Source organism: Haliotis asinina, chromosome 8, assembly GCF_037392515.1.
Source record: "Haliotis asinina isolate JCU_RB_2024 chromosome 8, JCU_Hal_asi_v2, whole genome shotgun sequence".
NCBI lineage: Eukaryota > Metazoa > Mollusca > Gastropoda > Lepetellida > Haliotidae > Haliotis > Haliotis asinina.
The window spans coordinates 34,991,003-35,011,615 of NC_090287.1; the positions used below are offsets into that span (position 1 = coordinate 34,991,003).

Here is a 20,613-nt window from a genome sequence, read left to right on the forward strand (position 1 = left end):
AACATAATAATCCAAGCTGCAAGTGAGGGGCTAGAATGTTAATAGTCATATGATTTATACCACCGGGTACCCATTTTCTTCCGTGTGAACAGAAGTTATTATGAACAAACTCACTAGCCTAAAATGTGAACACATAGGTGCTTCGTTGTGGGACGGGAGAGATTTCCTAAAAACTCTCAGGGGCCAGCTGCACAAAACCACACACCACCCTAAAAACTCTCAGGGGCCAGCTGCACAAAACCACACACCACCCTAAAACCTCTCGGGGCCAGCTGCACAAAACCACACACCACACATGATTTCAGTCACTCTTTCGGATTGAACCAGTTATTTTAGGTTTTCAGCATATTTTATTCACAAATGTGAACGGGATTGGGGACAAGTTATCCAACCAGTTATTTACATTACCGCGAAAAAACAGGAATGTTGCTGACGGAAACCTTTACAACAACATGCACTCAAGTGAATCTTCCCTATATTCAGTGTATATGAGCATACATTAACAGTCTAACAAAATATTCCCCACTTTTGTCATGTTCCACATCCTGCTGGTCATTTGCCGTTTTCTCTAACTAGCCAAACGTATTCATCTCACGTCTTACGTGAGAGCTGACTGAATGAGGATGACAATTTCTCACCTGAGAGTTTGTATGTCAGTATGGATCCTGTGATCAATTAATGGTTACCATGAGGACACGGGGCTATGTAAATAACATAGCCACGGTAGCCTTTTTTGTCAGATGCTCCTGCAATAAAATCATGTGGCATCGCACAGGCACTGAATAAGGGACATGTATTCCCTTCAATTGCAATCCGGAATAACATTGTTCTTATTGACAAACAACTTTATATCCCAGATAGACCTGTTGGTATTATTTGCTGTAACATGTGAGTACTTAGTAAGGAGAACATATACCCATTAACGTACCCTACCAGCGACATCAAAATGAGCATTAGACATTCTGACATATTGAACATGCCCATGGGAAGTCATTCGTTATTTCATCTTCAGGGGCTTCGAATCTCCTGAACCCGCCCTCTCTCAACGGCTACGCCAACGCAAGCATCATTAATAATCAATTATCATATTAATCAGATGATCATTAGTCATTTCTACCCCCACCCCTCTCTCTCTCTCTGTGTCTCTATGGATCCAGCAATGGGTCACAATACTTCCTTACTTCCTTATACTGGTGTAGGGAAAACTGAGCGTCCTACATATTGCCCTTTTACTACGCCAGGGGGATACACATGGTCACATGAGAGCTGATTATTTAAATGTTAGATTTTAGTCACTCTGACCCGCCTCAGTTCATACAGCCGAAAGCGCCTGGTCATCATCCAACCTGGGACTTGTGTGCAATTTGCGTTATTTGAACACCCAGCGTCACGCAACAACAGCTTGGTGAAGCTGCAGATACTCGACCGGACAATCGACATTATTCCAAGTAAGATGAACTGACGCGCCTACCAGTGGACCAGACTGCAGTGATCACCTCGTTACGAGGAAGTGTATAGAAAACTGAGAACCAATGTCATGTCGGACGGGACACACCGCTTAGGAGGTCGATCCACGCTTGTGTCAGTTAAAAAGATTCGGTCTCCCTCTATGGGTAAGTCATTGTTACTGGGTATGGAGAGCTATTTAGGGCAGTCTGTTGACAATATGGATTCGCTGCTCAATAGACGTGAATATTGTTAGATATTCAACCATATGACACGATACATCGAGGAAGGTATGTATTGTTGTGCTGTATACACTTCGATCGTAATAAAATGACGTTGGAGTACAACATTTGTAAACTAATTAAACATGTAATCACATATTTGAAAGATATGGGGATGATTCAGCAGTACATGTAACATACCACCATCGGGCACTCTTTAGGGGTATTTTATTACAGGAGTTTTGCACGAAGTCTGCGTACATATTACACAGCTCCGTAACTTCTCGGTATGCGTGTGCAAACTATACAACCATGAACAATTAAATCTTGAAGCTGACCCATTTTTGACACGTCTTGTGATCTGATGTATTTTTAGACAGTAGAGTCAGACGGTATGGCACGTGATTCAGTTGAAATATCTTAGTAAGTGAACATGTGCCAATGTGTCAGTGAAGTGCATTTACCTCACACACCCTCTGAGTACACACTACGCATGTAGGTCACTATACCGTAACTGTAGGGTGGGGTGAGTGAGAGAGTTCAGTTTTGATCAGCTTTTGGCAATATTCCTATTCACGTCGGGGAAACCCGGAAATGGGCTCCACACACTGTGTCCATGTTGGGAATCGAACGCGAGTCTTCGCCGAACAACGTTAACGACTAGTGTACTAGGCTACCCCACCATCCCAATTTCAGAAGCGTTGTTTCATTTGAAAAACAGAAAAGCAGTCCTCAGTTTACTATGCCCTTTTCTAATGTTTTTTTTAACATTAAATCGTTTGAAACTGTTATTTAACCCCGTTGTTGGGCGCGATCAATTATTGCTTCCATTCCTAAAAGAAAGGTGATTCCACCCAAACAGACAGGTATAGAGAATATCACTTAATGAGTATTTTAGGTAAAGTCTTTACCAACTAACAGCTAGACTCACTAAATGGTCAAGTGTGACAGATAATATTCTGGAATCACAAGCAGGTTTTAGATCATATCTTTACTCTATTTGCATCAGTCCAGAAATGTTTATCCCGCTGGAAGTGTAATTTATTTCTAGCTTTTGTTGATTTCCGTAAAGCATTTGATTCTGTCAATCGTTCTAAATTGTGGTACACTTTAGGTGTTACTGGCATGAAAAGAAGAATCTTTTCAATTTTTAAGCAATGTATACTAATGTCAATTAAAGCTTGTGTACCTTGTGGTGATGACAAGACGATAGTTGTTTTTTTTCGAAAAAGGCCTAAGACAAGGATGTGTTGTGAGTCCAATTCTGTTTTCCCTGTTTATCAACGAATTGTACTACGATATTATCGCAAATGATAAGCATGGCATCGAAATGTTTCCAGATCTTTTTTTTAATATTTTACTATTTTACTTGCCGATGACATAATTCTTTCAAAAGAATCTGCAGCTGGACTTTAACTTCAAAATCAGCTGAATAGTTTATAACCGTATATTAAGACACGTGATTTGTCAGTCAATCTAGATAAAGAATAATATCTTTTTAAGAGATGGCCAGATATCTTCAAAAGAAAGATGGCCCTTTAATAACCAGTCTGTACTTGCCTTTGATCATTATACTTATCTTGGTATCAAATTTACATCCACTACGAATTGGAAAATACATGTCACTGAATTATCATTGAAAGCCAAAAATGCATTGATATGTGTTATATCTGCTGTGTATAAAACTGGTGTGTTGACGGCTAGTATTTGTTTTAAACTGTCTGATTCTCCTATTGTTTTGTAAGATCGGAGATATGGGGACTCCAGCGATATGAAACAAATACAGCTGATGGCCTGTGCAAAATGTTCATATGTTGGGCTGATTCTATATATGTTGTGCGATGAACGTGTCAGGTATCCTTACATATAAATGTATATAGTCAACGGGCAACACTGGTAAAGTGACGTTTCACATGGTTATTGTTATGCATGGTTACACTTGTCAGTATGTTTATGAAAAAAGTCTTAATATGTTTAATCAAGAACAGTATTCAGCAACAGATGAAAGTTCACGACATGACTCTTATAGAATATACAAATCATTACTCCAGCCAGGGAAATAGCTATCGTTTAAAATAATGGTAAACGAAAGAAGAAGATTGTGTAGTGAAAGATGCAAGCAAAAATTACCTCTGTGCAATTTAGATGTGGAAAATGAAATTTATATTTCACCTGTACGGCCTTTTTTATGAATGTACAACATTTTTAACTGAATATTATCAATATAAGCAACCTTTATCAGCATTTATTATAACGTTTTGAATATCCATCGTGATTCACTATTTGTAACGTAATATACTGTCTGCAATGTGATTCGCTGTTTGGAATACTAATTACTACTTATTGCAACATATGTACGATGTATATGTGTACTTCCAATGTATATGCGACTGAGGCCTTTTGTATATTAAATATCCTTGACAGTTGGCTGAAATTGAGCATAATTGTTAATTGTAACAGGTGGTGTTTATTCAGCTTGCTTTTATGATTGTTTGTTGGTAGTCACATGTTCAAATGGATTTGCACTTCATTGATATCTATCCATAGTGACATTACATATTTTTAATTAAAAAGCTACTAACAGCGTGTTACAAATGTATAAGTGTGCATATTCTGACCTTAAAGCATAACTATAAAATAAAAATACGTTCATTCCCAATAGAGCAAGTTCAACAGACCAACATAAATTCCGCTTGAATATATATACTAGACAAAAATCGTTAGGGATATATGTAAATTGTGAAATTATGAATAATGATCTATATATTGAGATACACACCGACGAAATATCAATCATAAAAATACCAATATCTTTAACTTATTTTGTCCAGTATATGTGGTCACACTCAGCAAAACTCACCATGGCAAAAGCGACAGGGCAAAATATTAGAACATATCATCAGTTTTAATCATTGGCTGGATGTGCATTTAAGAAACACAGACTTTAAAGGCAATCTGATACAGTCACAGTTAAGAGTTCATTTAATCAGCACTGATGGCCCTACGAGAAGTGCTTGTTTAGCTATTGCTTCTTCTGATCTGTATAGTGTAACCTCTCAGTGTTCTTAATAGGCTAGCACACGATTCTACATACCACTGAGCAGCGCATGATTCGGTGCAACTCTAGAAGTAGAGAAACACATGATTCTATGCAATACCAGATCTATAGATCTACATGATTCTTTGCAACACAGATTCTGTGTCTTTGGCTGATGTGAAGCGACTAATCTGAGGAAGTACGCGATTCTATTAAACACCCGGCATTGGGAAGTGAACGATGTGACACTGCATCAAGGATCATGCTGTATCACAGTTACCTGTAATCGTTAATAAACAGCTATAGTACAACGGGAGTGAGAGAGTTCAGTAGTACGGCGCTTTTATAGCAAAAGTCCAGCAAGATGACTGAGCCTGACATATTATGTGGAATCGAACCTGGGTTTTAAATACTGGGCTACCGAACCGAAGCAACAGTGCAACAGGAACTGCTATCACTTTCCTGCTACCATTTGACATACCCTATATAAGCTGCGTATCTGGTAAAGTAAGCATAGACAAAAATTCCAATTACACATTGAAAAATAATTGCTGCGCACCATTTAAGCATTTGAAATGTTAGAAAGCATTTGAAAATGTTTACGCAAAAAAGTTAAAACAAGTGCGTACGGAATAAATTTATTAAAATTGCTTGCGTAATGAAAAAGATACCCATTACTACCTTGTTCGTATAAGACTGGTGTTGTACTGTCAGTAGAGAATGATTACTTTTTCTCGGCAATCATTCCCATTATATTTAAATTGATTTTGCTTAGGTGTGATATAAGGCAGTACATACGTGCTTAGTAAACTTACTCAATGATATATACCTAGGTGAGTAAAAACACTGAAATACCCACATTTTTCAAAGCAGTGGTTAATGGAAAATGAAATACCCACTCAACATTCATAATACCCACTCTCAAAAATAAAGTAGGTAAAGCACCCACATGAGCTAAACCTTATCTGGAGCTCTGAAATTTTTATATCGATTTACAGTATGTACTGAAAGACAAAACCCCAGAGTTGGCAGAAATGCTATTGGTGGTATGATTCCAGGGGAATGTGGCAAGCTTCCATTACAATATAATTATATGTCTAGAGCAGTTAAATATTGGTGTAGGTTAATACAGTTAAGATCACATCGACTCCCATTTCATTGTTATCATATGTTGAAATCTCTTGATGATCTAGGTAGGACCACATGGGCTACAAATATAAAATATCCTATTTACCCTCGTTTTGGGGTTTGTATGGATCACACAGGATGTCGGTGATAGCAAAGCATTTATGCAGCAATTTAAACTTCGGCTGTCTGATAACCAATCATGGTCTGCCACTGTTCATAACCTTTCAGATTCATTTGCCTACAAACACTTTAAATCATTACTGCATGTAGAAAGCTACCTATCATTATCAATCTCTCCCTATCTAAAATCTCTTCTAGCAAAGTTTAGGTGCAGAAATTTTGAGTTAGGTATAGAGGTAGGAAGGTATAATGACATCCCAGTGGCTGACAGAGTTTGTTTGTACTTTAAAGCAGAAAATTTTAAATGTATCGAAGATGAAACATATGTCCTGCTGGATTGTAAATTATATAATGATGCTAGAAATAGGTTCATCACTCCATTTTTGTATGGCAATGTCAGTAAACAAAATTTAATACACATACTTAACACTAAAGAAAAAATATTATCATAAATGTTGGTAAATTTCTGAAATATGTACATGAAACTAGAACTGCAACCCTGAAAACATAAATCCTATCAATTTTATATGCGCTTATCTCAGCAAATCTACTTTTCTGTATTATAGGCCTTTGGCCTTTATACTGAATAAAATATCAGTCTGTCTGTCTGTCTGTCTGTTCTTGAACTGACTGTATGTGTATATGTTGCCGTTTTGCTTTTCTCAAATCATAATGTACTCTGCAACAACAGTTTCCTTTCTTGCAGACTAGAACTCAGGTCATGTAGAGAATCAGCCACTTCATACAGAAACACTCACAATGCCGGCCCATACAGAAGACCATGTGGAGAAACTACATGATGTCCAGGACCCAGTCAGGGAGTCTTCAGAAGTGGAGACTACAGGGGAAGAAGGTGAGTCCCTTTGACAAAACGTGTCTCCAACATTCGTAACTGAGCAAGCCAATGACGGCTTGCTGTCGGATTAGGGGTGGGAACTATTTTCCTCTTCAGAGAAACTGTGGAGTTCAAACTAAATATGGTGCAGACATCCGCTGATTATGGGTTAAAATCAACGATTGCTATTATTGATCTGATGTTTGGAATTTCTGTGATCCAGAAAAGTGGTCAAAGTCGCTTAACGTTTTCTTCCCAAGATAATACTAATTGTGGATCAGCACAAGTCGTTGACCCGACGTTCTGATCCCATATCATTCGATAAACATGTTTGTTTGTAATGAAACAATCAGCAATGTTGAGCTTGACATCCCCAACAATTTATTCGCCTTATAAACAAGCATTGATTCTTGCCCAGAATAGATGTGTACACCGTGCTATTCCTCTAATTAGGATTTGTTAACTGGAATCACTCGGTGGCAGCTCCAACTGGTATCGAAACTATGTTTTGTCATTTATTTTGTTTATAGTGTCTGCTATTAGCTTGGAGGACATAGGACATACTAAAAAGAGTACATATAATATAAAATTTTGCACATTTTAGAAGAGAATTATACTTTTATAGAAAGACAAAACTGCGTGTTGAGATACGATGGCATGCATCATCCAATCCTGTTAGTCGCCTCTTGCGACAATCACTGGTTGCCGCAAACCATTTCTAACCCGAATCTTCAGGTGCAAGTGTATGAGTATGATGTTTGGTTTTAGTAAAACCAATTACTACTGCCAGCAATCTGTTTTCTCTCTACCATGTTTTATGTTGTTATGACGACCTGGTTTGTTTCAGATGTCGTTCTTGAACTGACTTTATTATTTCCAGACGAACGTACATCCCTAATCCATAATGAAGGCAAGTCCCGCCTGTGGCCACCTCCAGTCAGGCGCTATGTTCCTGTGGAACCAGTCGCATTTGGATTCCTCTGCTGCATTGTAATGACTCTGCCTCTCATACAGTTCTACATGTACGACAAAATAGCTGAAGGCTATGGAGGAGTAAACAAAACCACGACCGATCCATGCAGCCCAGGGGCAGATAACTCGTCCGATGCAAAACTCGAGAAGAAGATACAGAGTGAAGCTGCTGATTATAACATATTCCTTATCTTCACCTCAACATTCCCTGGAATCTTCCAAACAATCCTCCTTGGGTCCTTGTCTGATAGATATGGCAGGAAACTGTCAATGCTACTGCCCCTTTGTGGACTTCTGTTAAAACTGATCGTGTATCTCATAGTGTTTGAACTGGACCTACCGCTGGGATACCTGTTCATAGGCTGTGCAGTAGAGGGCTTCTCGGGTGGCTTTGGGACAATGTTAACGGCGATATTTGGATGTGCAGCTGACATTACACCCGTGGGACCCAAGCGAGGATTCAGGATGGCTGTAATCCAGGCAGTGATGAGCTTCGGTTCAGCATTGGGGTCTTTGGTAGCAGGAATATGGATAGAGGAAGCTAACTTTAAACAGCCGTTATACTTTCTGATCGCACTATCTGGTGCAACTCTTCTCTTTACAATCTTTATATTTCCAGAAACGCGTAGAAATCTACCCGAAGGAAGTCTAGCAGTTAAGGAGCATCTCAAATTACTGAAAAGGAGTGTACAGTTTTATACCAAAGACACTCCGGACAAAAGGCGGTGGAAATTGATAGTATCTTTAATGACTTTCTTCACTTCCTTCTCCGTGGACCTAATTAAGGCCACGGTGCTGACATTGTACCTCCTGGCCACGCCCTTCTGTTGGAGTAAAATCCAGATCACCAGCTATTCTGCCGCCAGGACCATCATAAACTGGATCTGCATACTTGGACTAACGCACATCCTTTTGCGACGATTTTCGGAAGTTACCATCGCAATCATCGGATGTGTTTCCAACCTCCTCTTCCTTGTGCTAATAGGAACTGCCCAGAGTAGTGTCCTCGTCATCGTAGGTATGGCTTTTTACCTTATTTTTCTTCCCCTGATGTTGCTCTTCTAACTTAATGTTCTTCTTCTAACTTAACAGGTATGGATATCTGTCATGTTGTTACACCTCTGTGCTTCAACTTCAGCTGCTGCGTTTGGGGTCTTCAGTGAAGCAGCACCTGCTATGATGCGGTCAGTGATGTCAAAACTCGTCTCCCCTGATGAACAAGGTCAGTGATCTATCAAACGATCCGCTTTGACTTAAAGGAAACATGATGCACATAATGTTATAATGGACATGACGATCTCCAGACGCCCTAATGTGTAACTGTCCCCGTCTAAGTTACCCACCTGAACGAAGGTCAGATTAGTGAGCATAAGGCGACATAACCTTAATTCACGTCTGATATGATGACAGTTCTAGTGCTAAACTGTCTTTGAATATACCCAGCTAAACAATAAACGTTTACAAACTTGCACAACAGTACCGTTTACATGCAGTAGTGGTCAACGGTTCAGAGCAGTACAACTGCACTATCTCACTATGGTCACTATTAAAATTGAATAAAGTTGTTTATACAGTAACTATACATTTGAGGGAGCTATCTGGTATTTTTTGCTAAGGTTCTTTCTGTCAACATGTATATGTCGATTGGAGAATTAGCTCAGAAATAAGGTGAAAAAAATACTTTTTTTTCCAAATGTCTTCAACTGGTTAACCAACCAGGACACAAAAGATTATATGAGCGGTGCTTCCAGCTCGCACAGGTAAAGTGAGCCGAGTTCCGGCTCAGCCTCTGAGTCCCATTTCAAAAAGCTCTCGTAATCCTGAGATCTCGTAAGTTTTCTTGTAGCGTTCCTATTCTCTACGTTACAGTATAGGGAGCACAATGCTACGAGAAAAGGGTACGAGATCTTACAGGCTTACGAGATTAGTGTGAAAAGGGGTCCGGGGCGTTTCCTTGGACCATACGTACATTGTCATGCGATGACATGTAAAACCAAGCCTGAAAGTTTGACCACTCGATTCAGTGATGACAATCATGGGTTGCTGTATTTTCCACAGCCATAGTATAAGCATGGAGGAAGTGATCCCTCTCAAACTAGACTAAACCACATGAGAAACGCATGTCGATCTCAACATTCGTATTGCCTTATTTGTGATGCTGCAGGAGCGCTGTTCGCGTCTGTCAGTACGATGGAGATGGCGGCGGCGTCAGTTTTTGGTGTTGTGGCTACTCTGATCTACAAGGCGTCACTCTCCTTTTTCCCCGGCCTCATCTTCGTCATCCTCGCCGGCCTCATCTTCCTCACTGTGCTGATGCTTGGGTAAGACAACATCTGTTCCTTTATCACTAGCTAAATACATGTGTTGACGTTCCCATACACATTGCCTATATGATTGAATTGGTCGGTTAACCGGCAGCTGTGAAAAGTATTACAAACAGCAGAAAATCCAATACTTTTTTCAATAAATTCCTGGAGGAGTGTTCATTTCATGTTGGGGGAATATGACGACGATTCCAATTGGACACCCAGACTGGGATAACTGATCAAGTCCATTCTATGTATATTCCAATGACGATTTGAATAAGATACCCAGACTGAGTTAACTGATCAAGTCCATTCTATGTATAATCCACTGACGATTTGAATTGGATACCCAGACTGGGTTAACTTATCGGGCCAGTGCTATGTGTAATCCCCCTTAAAGTACAGCTACATGCATGTCCAACCGATCCATAATCTTGTTATTCCTTCCATTCCCATGTTTTCCTATTTGTGTTTCTATTTATGTGGTCGTAGATTGTTTGTTGGATGTTTAACACCGCCCTAGCAATATTCCAACTAAATGGCGGTGGTCTGTAAAAGTCGAGCCTCGACCATGCAGTCCACTGGTCGACAGTATGAGCATCGATCTACGACACTATGATAGGATGACACGTGTCGGCTATGCCAGTGAGTCTGACTACCTGGAGTACCTCGTCACCTGTTACGACAAACATGAGTTTCTGAAGACGAATTCTAACCCGGATCTTTATGAACAGTACTCAAAACCAATAGACAAAAAAACCTTTAATTCCAGTTTCCAAACATATTTTAAAGTAATTGTTCTTTAGATTTACAAATAACAATCCCCCAATTCACACCTCCTTATCAAAATATCAAGTCGTACAATGATTTGTCCTGTTATTATCCTTTTTATTATGACATCATGTAAATATTTCTCTTTCAGGGCCCTGAGCTACAGTCTGAAGAAAAGTTCATCTCAGCGGTCGAAAACTATTACGGTGACAGTGGATTAACTAATCACATACCAGTGCCTACCACTTGCCCAGTCAGTGACGAAACTACATTACTATCCAATCAGAAACAGAAACAAAAGAGTAACCTATCAAAAAAGAGAAGGAAAAGGCAAGGGTGTCAACATCATGTTAACAGTCGGTATTCACTAACAATTATTATCAGATCTGACGTAGCTGTCGTCGCCTGAATTAACAACCTAACGAAAAACAAACGCTTTGTGTTGAATAAATGCATCGGTTCATGTTGCAGGGGTGGGGGTTGAAACAGAAAATCGTCTAATCGTCATAATTTGTACGGTGTTTTGTGCCCCACACAGACTGCTTCACATTTGCTGTCCTGTTGCCATGGATATTTTTCTTTACTCGTGTCAGCTCCTCGGACACACTGCGGTTTTTTTTGTTTGTTTGTTTGTTTGTGTGTGTGTGTGTGTGTGTGTGTGTGTGTGTGTGTGTGTGTGTGTGTGTGTGTGTGTGTGTGTGTGTGTGTTTGTTTGTGTGAGAGAGAGATATATAGAAAAAAATCCAAACAACTTTGAGATGCTGGTGTCAAATTTTCTTAGGGCATTTCAAAATACCAGTCATTTTCACTTTGCACTCCTTCATTATATTTTAAGGTTTGTACTTTCAGGCAGCAGGCATGCACAAAATATTAGGATGTTATTTAAAAAATCTACTATACTAATCTACAGACACCCGTGTAGTAAGGAGTGAAAGGAGTAAAATGTTTGATTTGTTTGTTGTTTAACGCCGCACTCCATATTCAGGACAATCCGGTGATTGATGTCATGAGCATCGATCTATATAGTTGGGATACGATGACATGCTCCATCCATTCCAGTTTGTAGTCTTCTAGAATAAACATAAGTTTCTGAAAAAACAATTCTAATCTGGATCTCCCAGGGTTTACATCCAATGTAAATCAACCGTTTCTGGAATGTCTAGATGCATGTGATTTTAGCATTCTTCAACCTCTTAAAAGCAATATGTGTGATATTTGTCAAGTAATCTGTGATATGTGTACATGTGTTGGACAATGTCACATAGAGAGATGATCTATACACAATAGTTAAGTGTAGAGAGTTTGATGTCCGCAATGTGTGTCGCGAGCCCTGCAATCTTTAATTGTTGTCCAGTTGTATTCTCTGTTATGTTATTCTTGTTTCGTGATATGATATGATAATTGAAGTACGTTGTTTTCTTTTCGTTAACTTTTTACCATGAGTTTACCTGACAACAATGCCATCTGTTAAAATAAAGGATTTTCTTCGTTTTATATACGTGCATAATTCCCGATATTATTTGTCCTTAAGTTTCTGTCTAGTACATTAACTACCATGCTGTGTAATGTATTTGCTTCAATTTCCAAAACTTTAGCTAAAAATTGTATTTTTATAAGGTTTATCCTATCCCCATTGTACCACTTAAACACAGAACTACGAACAGTCGCAGCGATCGCTTTAGGGACGGGGCCCAGTTACGGACAACATCGAATGACAATGACTCCTTTGCTTAAGCTCAGCCAAGGATGTGTCCGTCAACTAGGTGCGGAACTTACGGAAATCCAATGGAATTCGGTAGTCATACTCCACAGATGTGATTGTTCAAAGAGCAGAGGTGAATGATTGCGAGTACTGATCACCTCTGCATCGTAGTACAAGACTGGCCTCTCAGTGACTATACTGCAGTGTCCTAACTTAATGTCAAGTGAGGTAGATCTAAGCTCACGAAAAGTAGCACGTTAATGTTTAATGGAGTTCAATGCATCTTGATTCATTTTACATGATGGCACCGGTGCCAAGCACAGTGGTGTCACTATCTGCCTTGTCGGGTCAAAGACAGCTGCTGCGCCAGTACCTGGGGAGCAAACTGATGGAGTCCTTCTACGTCAGTTACAGAGAGGTCGTGCAGAGGGAAGCAAAGGCCGTCTCTGAAACATCCATCCATAACAGATGTCAGTGAACAGTTGCTGTGAACAGCCATAGTTGACGTGAGTCCCGAGTCTCACAAGGAGAAGACTGGCGAAAGTGTAGGCTTGCAAGATGCTGGAACTCATCCAGAAGGCTAACGTAGTACAGGAGACTTCCACTGAAGAGGCTGTAGACAATGGGATGAACAGGCGCTTATGCAAATAGCGATGGTCCTGTGAGGCAGCACTGTAAATCGTAAGCGTTCTGATTGGACATAGCGCGAGAACATCAATGTCGCCAGGCTCGAGGATATTACACAACGGCGATAGGGTGAAAACTCTATCTGGCTGCCCTGTCAGTTGATTCTTTGCCGTGGCATTTTATCTCAAAATGTACTCGAATAACATCCAACAGACGTGCAGCAGTAGACAGTGCTATCTGTGGATGGACTGATACATCGAATTGGGTGGGTCTAGATTGGCGAGACTTAACAAATCAATTTCAAGCAGGCCAAAAAAGGAGCGACCGAAAGCAGTGTTATCTTCTTGGTAGATCATAGTTTCTGATGCATTTGTGGAGGAAACGTGAGTGGTAGAATGTGGTAGAAGTGTTTAAATTTTCCCATGACATTCAAGAGAGTCTTGACCCCCACACTAGAACGTCTCTGATCGGTGACCTGGGTAACTGGTTGGTGAAACTTTTTTTAATCTGGGGATTGGGGGACAGAATATAAGATCTGTGGGTGTTTCTTTCATTCGGTCAGGGTCAGTCGATCTCATCGAGACAAAGACGGTGATGTCGTTATTCACTCCCGGTATGTGACTGGCTCTTGCCGAGATTTCCTCATAGTCTATCTGTTGGAAGAACTGGATCGCCAAACGTAGGAGGTGCGACTCAGATGATTTATGTTCCACACCTCCGTCTAGTTGTCCGATATGAGAAGAATAATCTGTAAACCCTTTGACCAATGTGTTATGGCTTGCATGGCTTCCTTGAATTCCTGTTTGTTCATGTGAAAGGACTATTTGTCGAATGACCACAGTCCGGCCACTTGTTGACCGTGAAGGTGAACTCCCCATCCTTGAATAGTTGATGAGTGAGGATGAGCATCATTCTCCACCAATTAAGGTGTTGTTGGAACGATGAAGGTAGAAGGAACGGCCATCCTTAGGAACGACTGTGGAATACTCTGAATCGAGCGTAGCTGTAGTTGACCTCTGGTCGAAAGGGCCTGGTTTGACGTTACCTAAGCCCAGCATCTCTTGTCGCCGTGTTCTCTTCTGCGTCAGTGGTAGAGGTACAATGCGTCGAGTCACCATTGAATGTACTGATGACGCGACAAAGGTAGAAGGATCGACCCATGGGGATCGTCGAGCTTCAGGGGCTGGCGGAGAATAGCAATATTTCGTAAATCTTGACTCGTTAAGTTTCCACTGAATGAACTGGTGGATTGACGAAGACGCTAGGATCTGCACATGGTGAGCAATTATTGCAATAAAGTGCGATCGTTGTCTCACTGTCTCGCATTAACACTGCCACTGGTTTACTCTCTTCGGTATGTCACGGAATGCAGTGCAACCTTATGCAGTTGGACTATGCAGTTGAAACTTCACTACACGATATTTTCCATGTGACAGACAGTGAAACTGTATAGTAGCCAGCGTGGATGTCTATCGAGTTCTAAAGAACTATCGGCGTATCTCCAGTCAACTCCCTGTTTGACCCAGCATTATCAGGTTGACCTCCGTATTTGGATAACAGATGGTTGAATGCGTGCGCACGTGTGAAGTTGGAATCATCTTTGACCTCTTTGATATTGAGAACCTACTGTAGCTGCTGGTGAATTGTAGATGTTATAGGAGGAGTGTCTTTGAGCTTGTATACAATGGTGGAGGTAAGCCTCGAACACGATACCTTCGCGATGCAGACACTGAGTGAGGTGTTTCGTGATGTGTGGTAATAGTTATAGGTAAACAGGGTTCGAATCAAGGTTTGGAGAAAATCTGAAAAAAAATCTAGACTCTAGCAATCGCACATTGTGTTTTATATATTATGATTAACATATACTTCAAATGTGAACGACATCGGTGAAGAAAGTAATATCTTTGAAAATTCTACCGCTACACTCATTTGCATAAAATACACAAGGGGTGACACACGCAATACTAAAACAATTATCGAAAACTGGACAGGGTGATTATTTTAACGCGCGGTTCAATCAAAACTTACGGTTTTCAAAGAATCTGGTGTTGAGCGTGCATGTCCTTCTTTTACCTTTCTGCTAATTGTCTAACTTTGTTGCATATTTGACCACTGATCCTCGCATTTTCACAACTCTCTGCTATAAAAAAAGTCTGGCCTCTCTTCAGTAAAACGTCAACAGTTTCAGTACATCTTTTAGTGCAAGAAAACATTATTTAAGCAGTTTCGAGTAACGGAAAACGTAACACGGGCGTAATGTAAACAATAACAGACTTTATTTTCAACATCGACATGTGCGTTGATATTTCGTGTCATCTCGAAGTCTAAGTAAACTTACCCCCAGTATTATTCGTTACACTCCTACACAAACTCCCAGTATAGGAGTGTTACGAATAGCATTGGGGCTAAGTTTACTTAGACTGTGTCATTTCGCTATGATCTCGAAATCGTACACATAAAACATGGATCTGAACCACCACTTTGATTGAATATAGGCAGCATCTTTACTGATAATTCGATGATTAGATACCACTTTCTCCCGCAGTATGCTGGAAATACACGGCACGCCAAGTAATAGCAACTAGAAAATGGTTGTTACCATATGATACAATTGACAATAAATAGATCGATAATACACTTGGAACAGATAAATGGTTAATTCAACCATGTATTTTTAACATATGTGCTTTCAAAAATGAAATAATAGTAAAAAAGAATATATATATTATTCACTTAACATACATCATTTTAATATATCATCCGCATCTATTCTTCCAATTTGAATTCAGATGCAATAGGCATGGATCTGCAACAACAGGCATACCATGGCAACATGTGCGTGATGTTTCCGAGAAGTTGATTACTCATCGGGCCCTTGGCCACCTGAGTAAAGTACATACAAAACTGAATGCATCCCATTCCCCACTTGAGACACAGCTACCTTATGTATTAAGAAAACGGATATATTATGAAATATTAATATACTCCTCACAAAAAATTAAGCAACAAGTGTATTTTTGGTCAGTACATATGTCTTTACTCATGATCATTACAACTGAATCAAACATAACAAAGACAAAGCATATCCACACAATCAACAAAGAAATCAAAATTCATTGAACAATAACTGACTTGCAACTCATCAAAAAAAGTGTCACTGAAAAAGCCGTGCAAAATATGTTGCATCAGGGTATGAAAATGTCTGAAAACACTTTTACTGTCAGTTTTGAGCACTGATCCAAAGTATAATATCTTGCATGGCCACCATTGACCTGAATACACGCTTCAAGACGTCTAGGCATTGACAGATGAGTCTGTCTAGAGTCTGTTGTGGAATGTTCTGCCATCCTCTCCACAATGCCTGTTCAAGCTGACCCAGAGTATGAGGACGAACGTAGAGGCCGTGCACACGCCTTCCGAGGATGTCCCAAGCGTGTTCAATAGGATTCGGGTCAGGAGACCTTGCAGGCCAGTCCATATGGGTGATGTTGCTGGTCTGAAGAACATCAGTGAACTGCTCGATGTGGGCAGGCATTGTCATCCATGAAGATGGAGTTAGGACCTGCTTGCTGAGCCCACGGAATGATCACAGGTGTGACAATTTCGTCTCGGTACCTCACCCCTGTCATGATACCTCGTCTGATGACCACAAGATCAGTTCGTCGTCCAACTTGGATTCCAGCCCAGATCATCAAACTCCCACCTCCATACTGATCATGTTCAGCAATCGTACAGTTGTCGTATCGTTCGTTACGGTTTCCCCACACACGAGCCCTACCATCATTGAAGTCCAGACAGAATCTTGACTCATCTGTGAAGAGAACATTACGCCAGCGATTCACTCTCCAGTTACGTCGTTGATTAGCCCAATTCAGTCTCTGTTGACGATGGTGTGCAGGCAGTGGGATACATTGCACTGGTCTTCGGGACCTAAGACCTTCATCATGGAGTCTGTTCCTCACTGTCTGTGTGGAGATTCTGTTCCCAGCAACTCTCTGGAGGTCATTCTGGAGAGATCTGGCTGTGGTGAACCTGTTCCGCCGGGCTAGGGTGGCCAAGTATCGGTCCTCCCTGGGAGTTGTCACCCTTGGACGAACTGAGCATGGTCTCTCAGTCATCAATCCGGTCTGTTGGTGACGATGGATCGCTCTGGAGATGACGCTTCGATGAACATGGAAGTGGTTGGCAACAGCACTCTGGGTCTGACCCCCCTGTACCATTCCAACAATTTGAGCAACTTCAATTGGTGTCAAGTGACGCCTAGCCATTTTTCAAATGTTGCTGTCAACAATTTGTCCTTGCTGGCAGTTTTAACGCAATCAGAGCGCACGTGCGACGTGTATAGCACATGTGTTCCATGCATTTTGCATGTGAGTTTTGAGGGTGGTTGTGTTCAGGCGGTGCTAACAATGTTCTCAGAAAAACATTATGGGAAATGCTTTACGTTCATCAATCGTAAAGGGTTCTCCTGCATGGATTATATGTCAAGTAATAACTTCATATACCCATGAAGAAAATATGTGGAAAAAAATACCTGTTGCTCAACTCTTTGTGAAAAATGAGATAAGCCGTTGCCACAACTGCACTATGATTGTTGTAGGTTTTGTCAAATACTCTTGTTTTGAAAAGGTGAATAAATATCTTCACATTTCCCACATTTTGTGTTAACAACACATATTCAAATCCAATGTAGCACTGGCGAGACAGTCTTGCACCAATATTTAATAATATTGTTGGTGTATACAACACGTATACGTTGGAGAGAAGCTCTGCCAAGTTCTCGTAAAACGACAGCATTGTTTGTTGTTTTACACATTCTGAGAAACCTGTAGATATGAGGTCTCCTATATTTCTGCCCCATTAACAAATTATAGGGACAATCATAGCATCAAATATCTTAAAGAAATACTGACAAGGTAAATTTCCAACTCTCTTTTAATATCTGTACAATGTCATAATAGTCTTTTCACTGTGCACCAGTGTACTCTGTTTTTAAGTCCAAATGTCAAGAAGATACAATTTCGAGATACATTTTTAATTTAAAAAAATCAAAAAGTGAACCTGGTCAACAAATCCAAAATTCAAAACAGAATCACTGATTGTGTTTTGAATTATGTATGCATGCACTGTTATAAAGCACAAGCAAAAGAGTCTGTAGGGGCATTTAATCAAACCTGCTAGCTGCTACTTAGCGGAATAATTGCTGCTATCAAATTATGTTGTTACTGACATGTATCAGATCTATTCCAATATCACCTGAGTTATCATGCTCAATATGATCAATGTGCAGCAAAATTAATGTATAGGTAGTGCGCATACCGAATGAAGACAGACAGCATTACATATGACAGGTAACTTTGTATCATGAAAGATAATTATATTTAAGTGAGTGTGAAGAAAAATAAGAAACTTAGTATCGACTTCAGACGTGAGAAGAACACCAAGTTGCCAGTTATAATTAACAAGGAAAATGCTGAAACCGTCAATGAATGCGAGTATCTTGGCCCGTATTGTGATAACAAACTGCATTTTAATGTAAACATAAAGGCTGTATTTAAGCAGTGTCAACAAGCTTACACTTGATCTCCTTTCAACGTTGATCTATCAATTATGTGTCCTTTCTATCAGTGTTTTATACATTGCGTTCTGACTTTTTCTGTATAATGCTGGTATGGAACCTTGTTTCACCAGAATAGTTTTATTAGCTAATAAATCGCAGGCGTAAATGAAGTAATATGAAGAAAGCGTTCTCAAGTCAGCTCTGATCCAGATGATCCAGTTACTGCCTTCTGGGCGCCGTTATAATATAGGAAGTTGTAAATCCAGCCGTGCCATGAAATCCTTTGTTCCCGCCAGTATTAGTCTTTGGAAGCAATTTAATCATTTTATCATTTTTTATAACTCTACACTTTACATAAGAATTCCCCCACGGGTAATAACGTATTGTCATTATTACTGTCCTATCTTCTGATACTGGTCAAGCCAATACTGAGTGAGTGAGTGAGTTTAGTTTTACGCCGCACTAAGCAATATTCCAGCTGTATGGCGGCCGTCTGTAAATAATCGAGTCTGGACCAGACAATCCAGTGATCAACAGCATGAGCATCGATCTGCGCAACTGGGAACCGATGACACGTGTCAACCAAGTCAGCGAGCCTGACCACTCAATCCCGTTAGTCGCCTCTTACGACAAGCTGAGTCGCCTCTTATGGCAAACATGGGTTGCTGAAGGCCTATTCCACCTCGGGACCTTTCACGGGTCGTCAAGTCAATAAACTATAGTACTTAGGACAGGTTTCATTTGTAAAAATCAAAAGTAGTGGAACAGGTATATGTCTTGCTTTAAGACAACTGAAGATTGTCTGCTACTCATGCTGACGTGTGGCCGCCGCCATATAGCTGGAACATTGCTGAGTGCGGCGTAAAACGATGTTACGCCCCAGTCGGAGACAGGTGAGAAAGAGAGGAGGTTCGGCGAAAGTTGACTGGTGTGATAAGCGAACTTTAAGGTTGGAAGTTCAAGGCTCTGACCTTGGATGGTTCGCCAATTACTAGGGGATCGCCAAAGTAGGAAAGGACGCCGAACATCTGGAGATGTCCAGAGGGATCGCCAAATGATGAAACGTCCACGGAGTATGAAGACCTGCATTCGTAATGAGACGTAGTAGCCGAGTCTAACACACCCGTCCAACGTTGGTCTGGAATCAGCCAGGGAGCATGGACGAGGGACCGAATCTAGCTGGTTCGGCAAATGGTGGGTTAGGTGGGGTACGGTTGGGTGAACCACTGGAGGCTTCCAGTGATGAAATAGTCGTGCCAAATTCTTTCTTTCTGCAATCTCTTAGCTGAAGTCTGATTCTTCTATATAATCATTGTCTTAACTTGGCACACCTGATATTCCTCTTCTATTCTTTAACCGCAAAAGACCAATGCAGTCTATGCTGGATGTTCTATCCAAGTAAACGTATCTTTTCTTTGGTGTTACATCTTCTTTCCCCATGGTCTTTGAGGTTATTTCAGTCAGTTTCTTGCCATTGTTTACGACACATCAGCGCCCAAGTGCGACAATAAGAAAAACAGCACCAGGCGTGAGATTGGATATGTTTCAAATTCTAGGATATCGGTTGAATGAAACTGCTCCATCAGTCACAGATTGTAATATCAATGATGGGTGTATGTGGTGTCGGGTGTGAGTGGATGTAAACATACTTCAAAACATACAAACACTGTATTATGGGAGTTCGGTTTTACGCCACTTTTAGCAATATTCCAGAAATATCACTGCCGGCTCGGTGTGGCAAGCAAATGCACTAACCAGTAGGCTACCCTACCACCCTGTACTAAGTACAGTGAAACCCTTTGAATAATGAGGGTGTCATTTTAAAGCAGTTGTCTTGGCACTGTGCTTCTTTAACTGAGATGTAATGTTTGACAGCCGAATATTGTGC

The 20,613-nt window shown here is 40.5% G+C and overlaps 1 protein-coding gene across 1 annotated transcript; it reads left to right on the forward strand.

Moving 5' to 3' along the window:
- The first annotated feature begins 1,218 nt into the window (after positions 1 to 1,218).
- On the forward strand, positions 1,219 to 12,330 carry LOC137294020 (proton-coupled folate transporter-like). Its single transcript, XM_067824938.1, has 6 exons — positions 1,219 to 1,613; positions 6,659 to 6,805; positions 7,668 to 8,777; positions 8,898 to 8,981; positions 9,924 to 10,080; positions 10,988 to 12,330. Exons 2-6 carry the CDS (start codon positions 6,712 to 6,714, stop codon positions 11,055 to 11,057), a joined length of 1,515 nt encoding a protein of 504 aa, XP_067681039.1. The 5' UTR covers positions 1,219 to 1,613; positions 6,659 to 6,711; the 3' UTR covers positions 11,058 to 12,330.
- Positions 12,331 to 20,613: the final 8,283 nt, after the last annotated feature.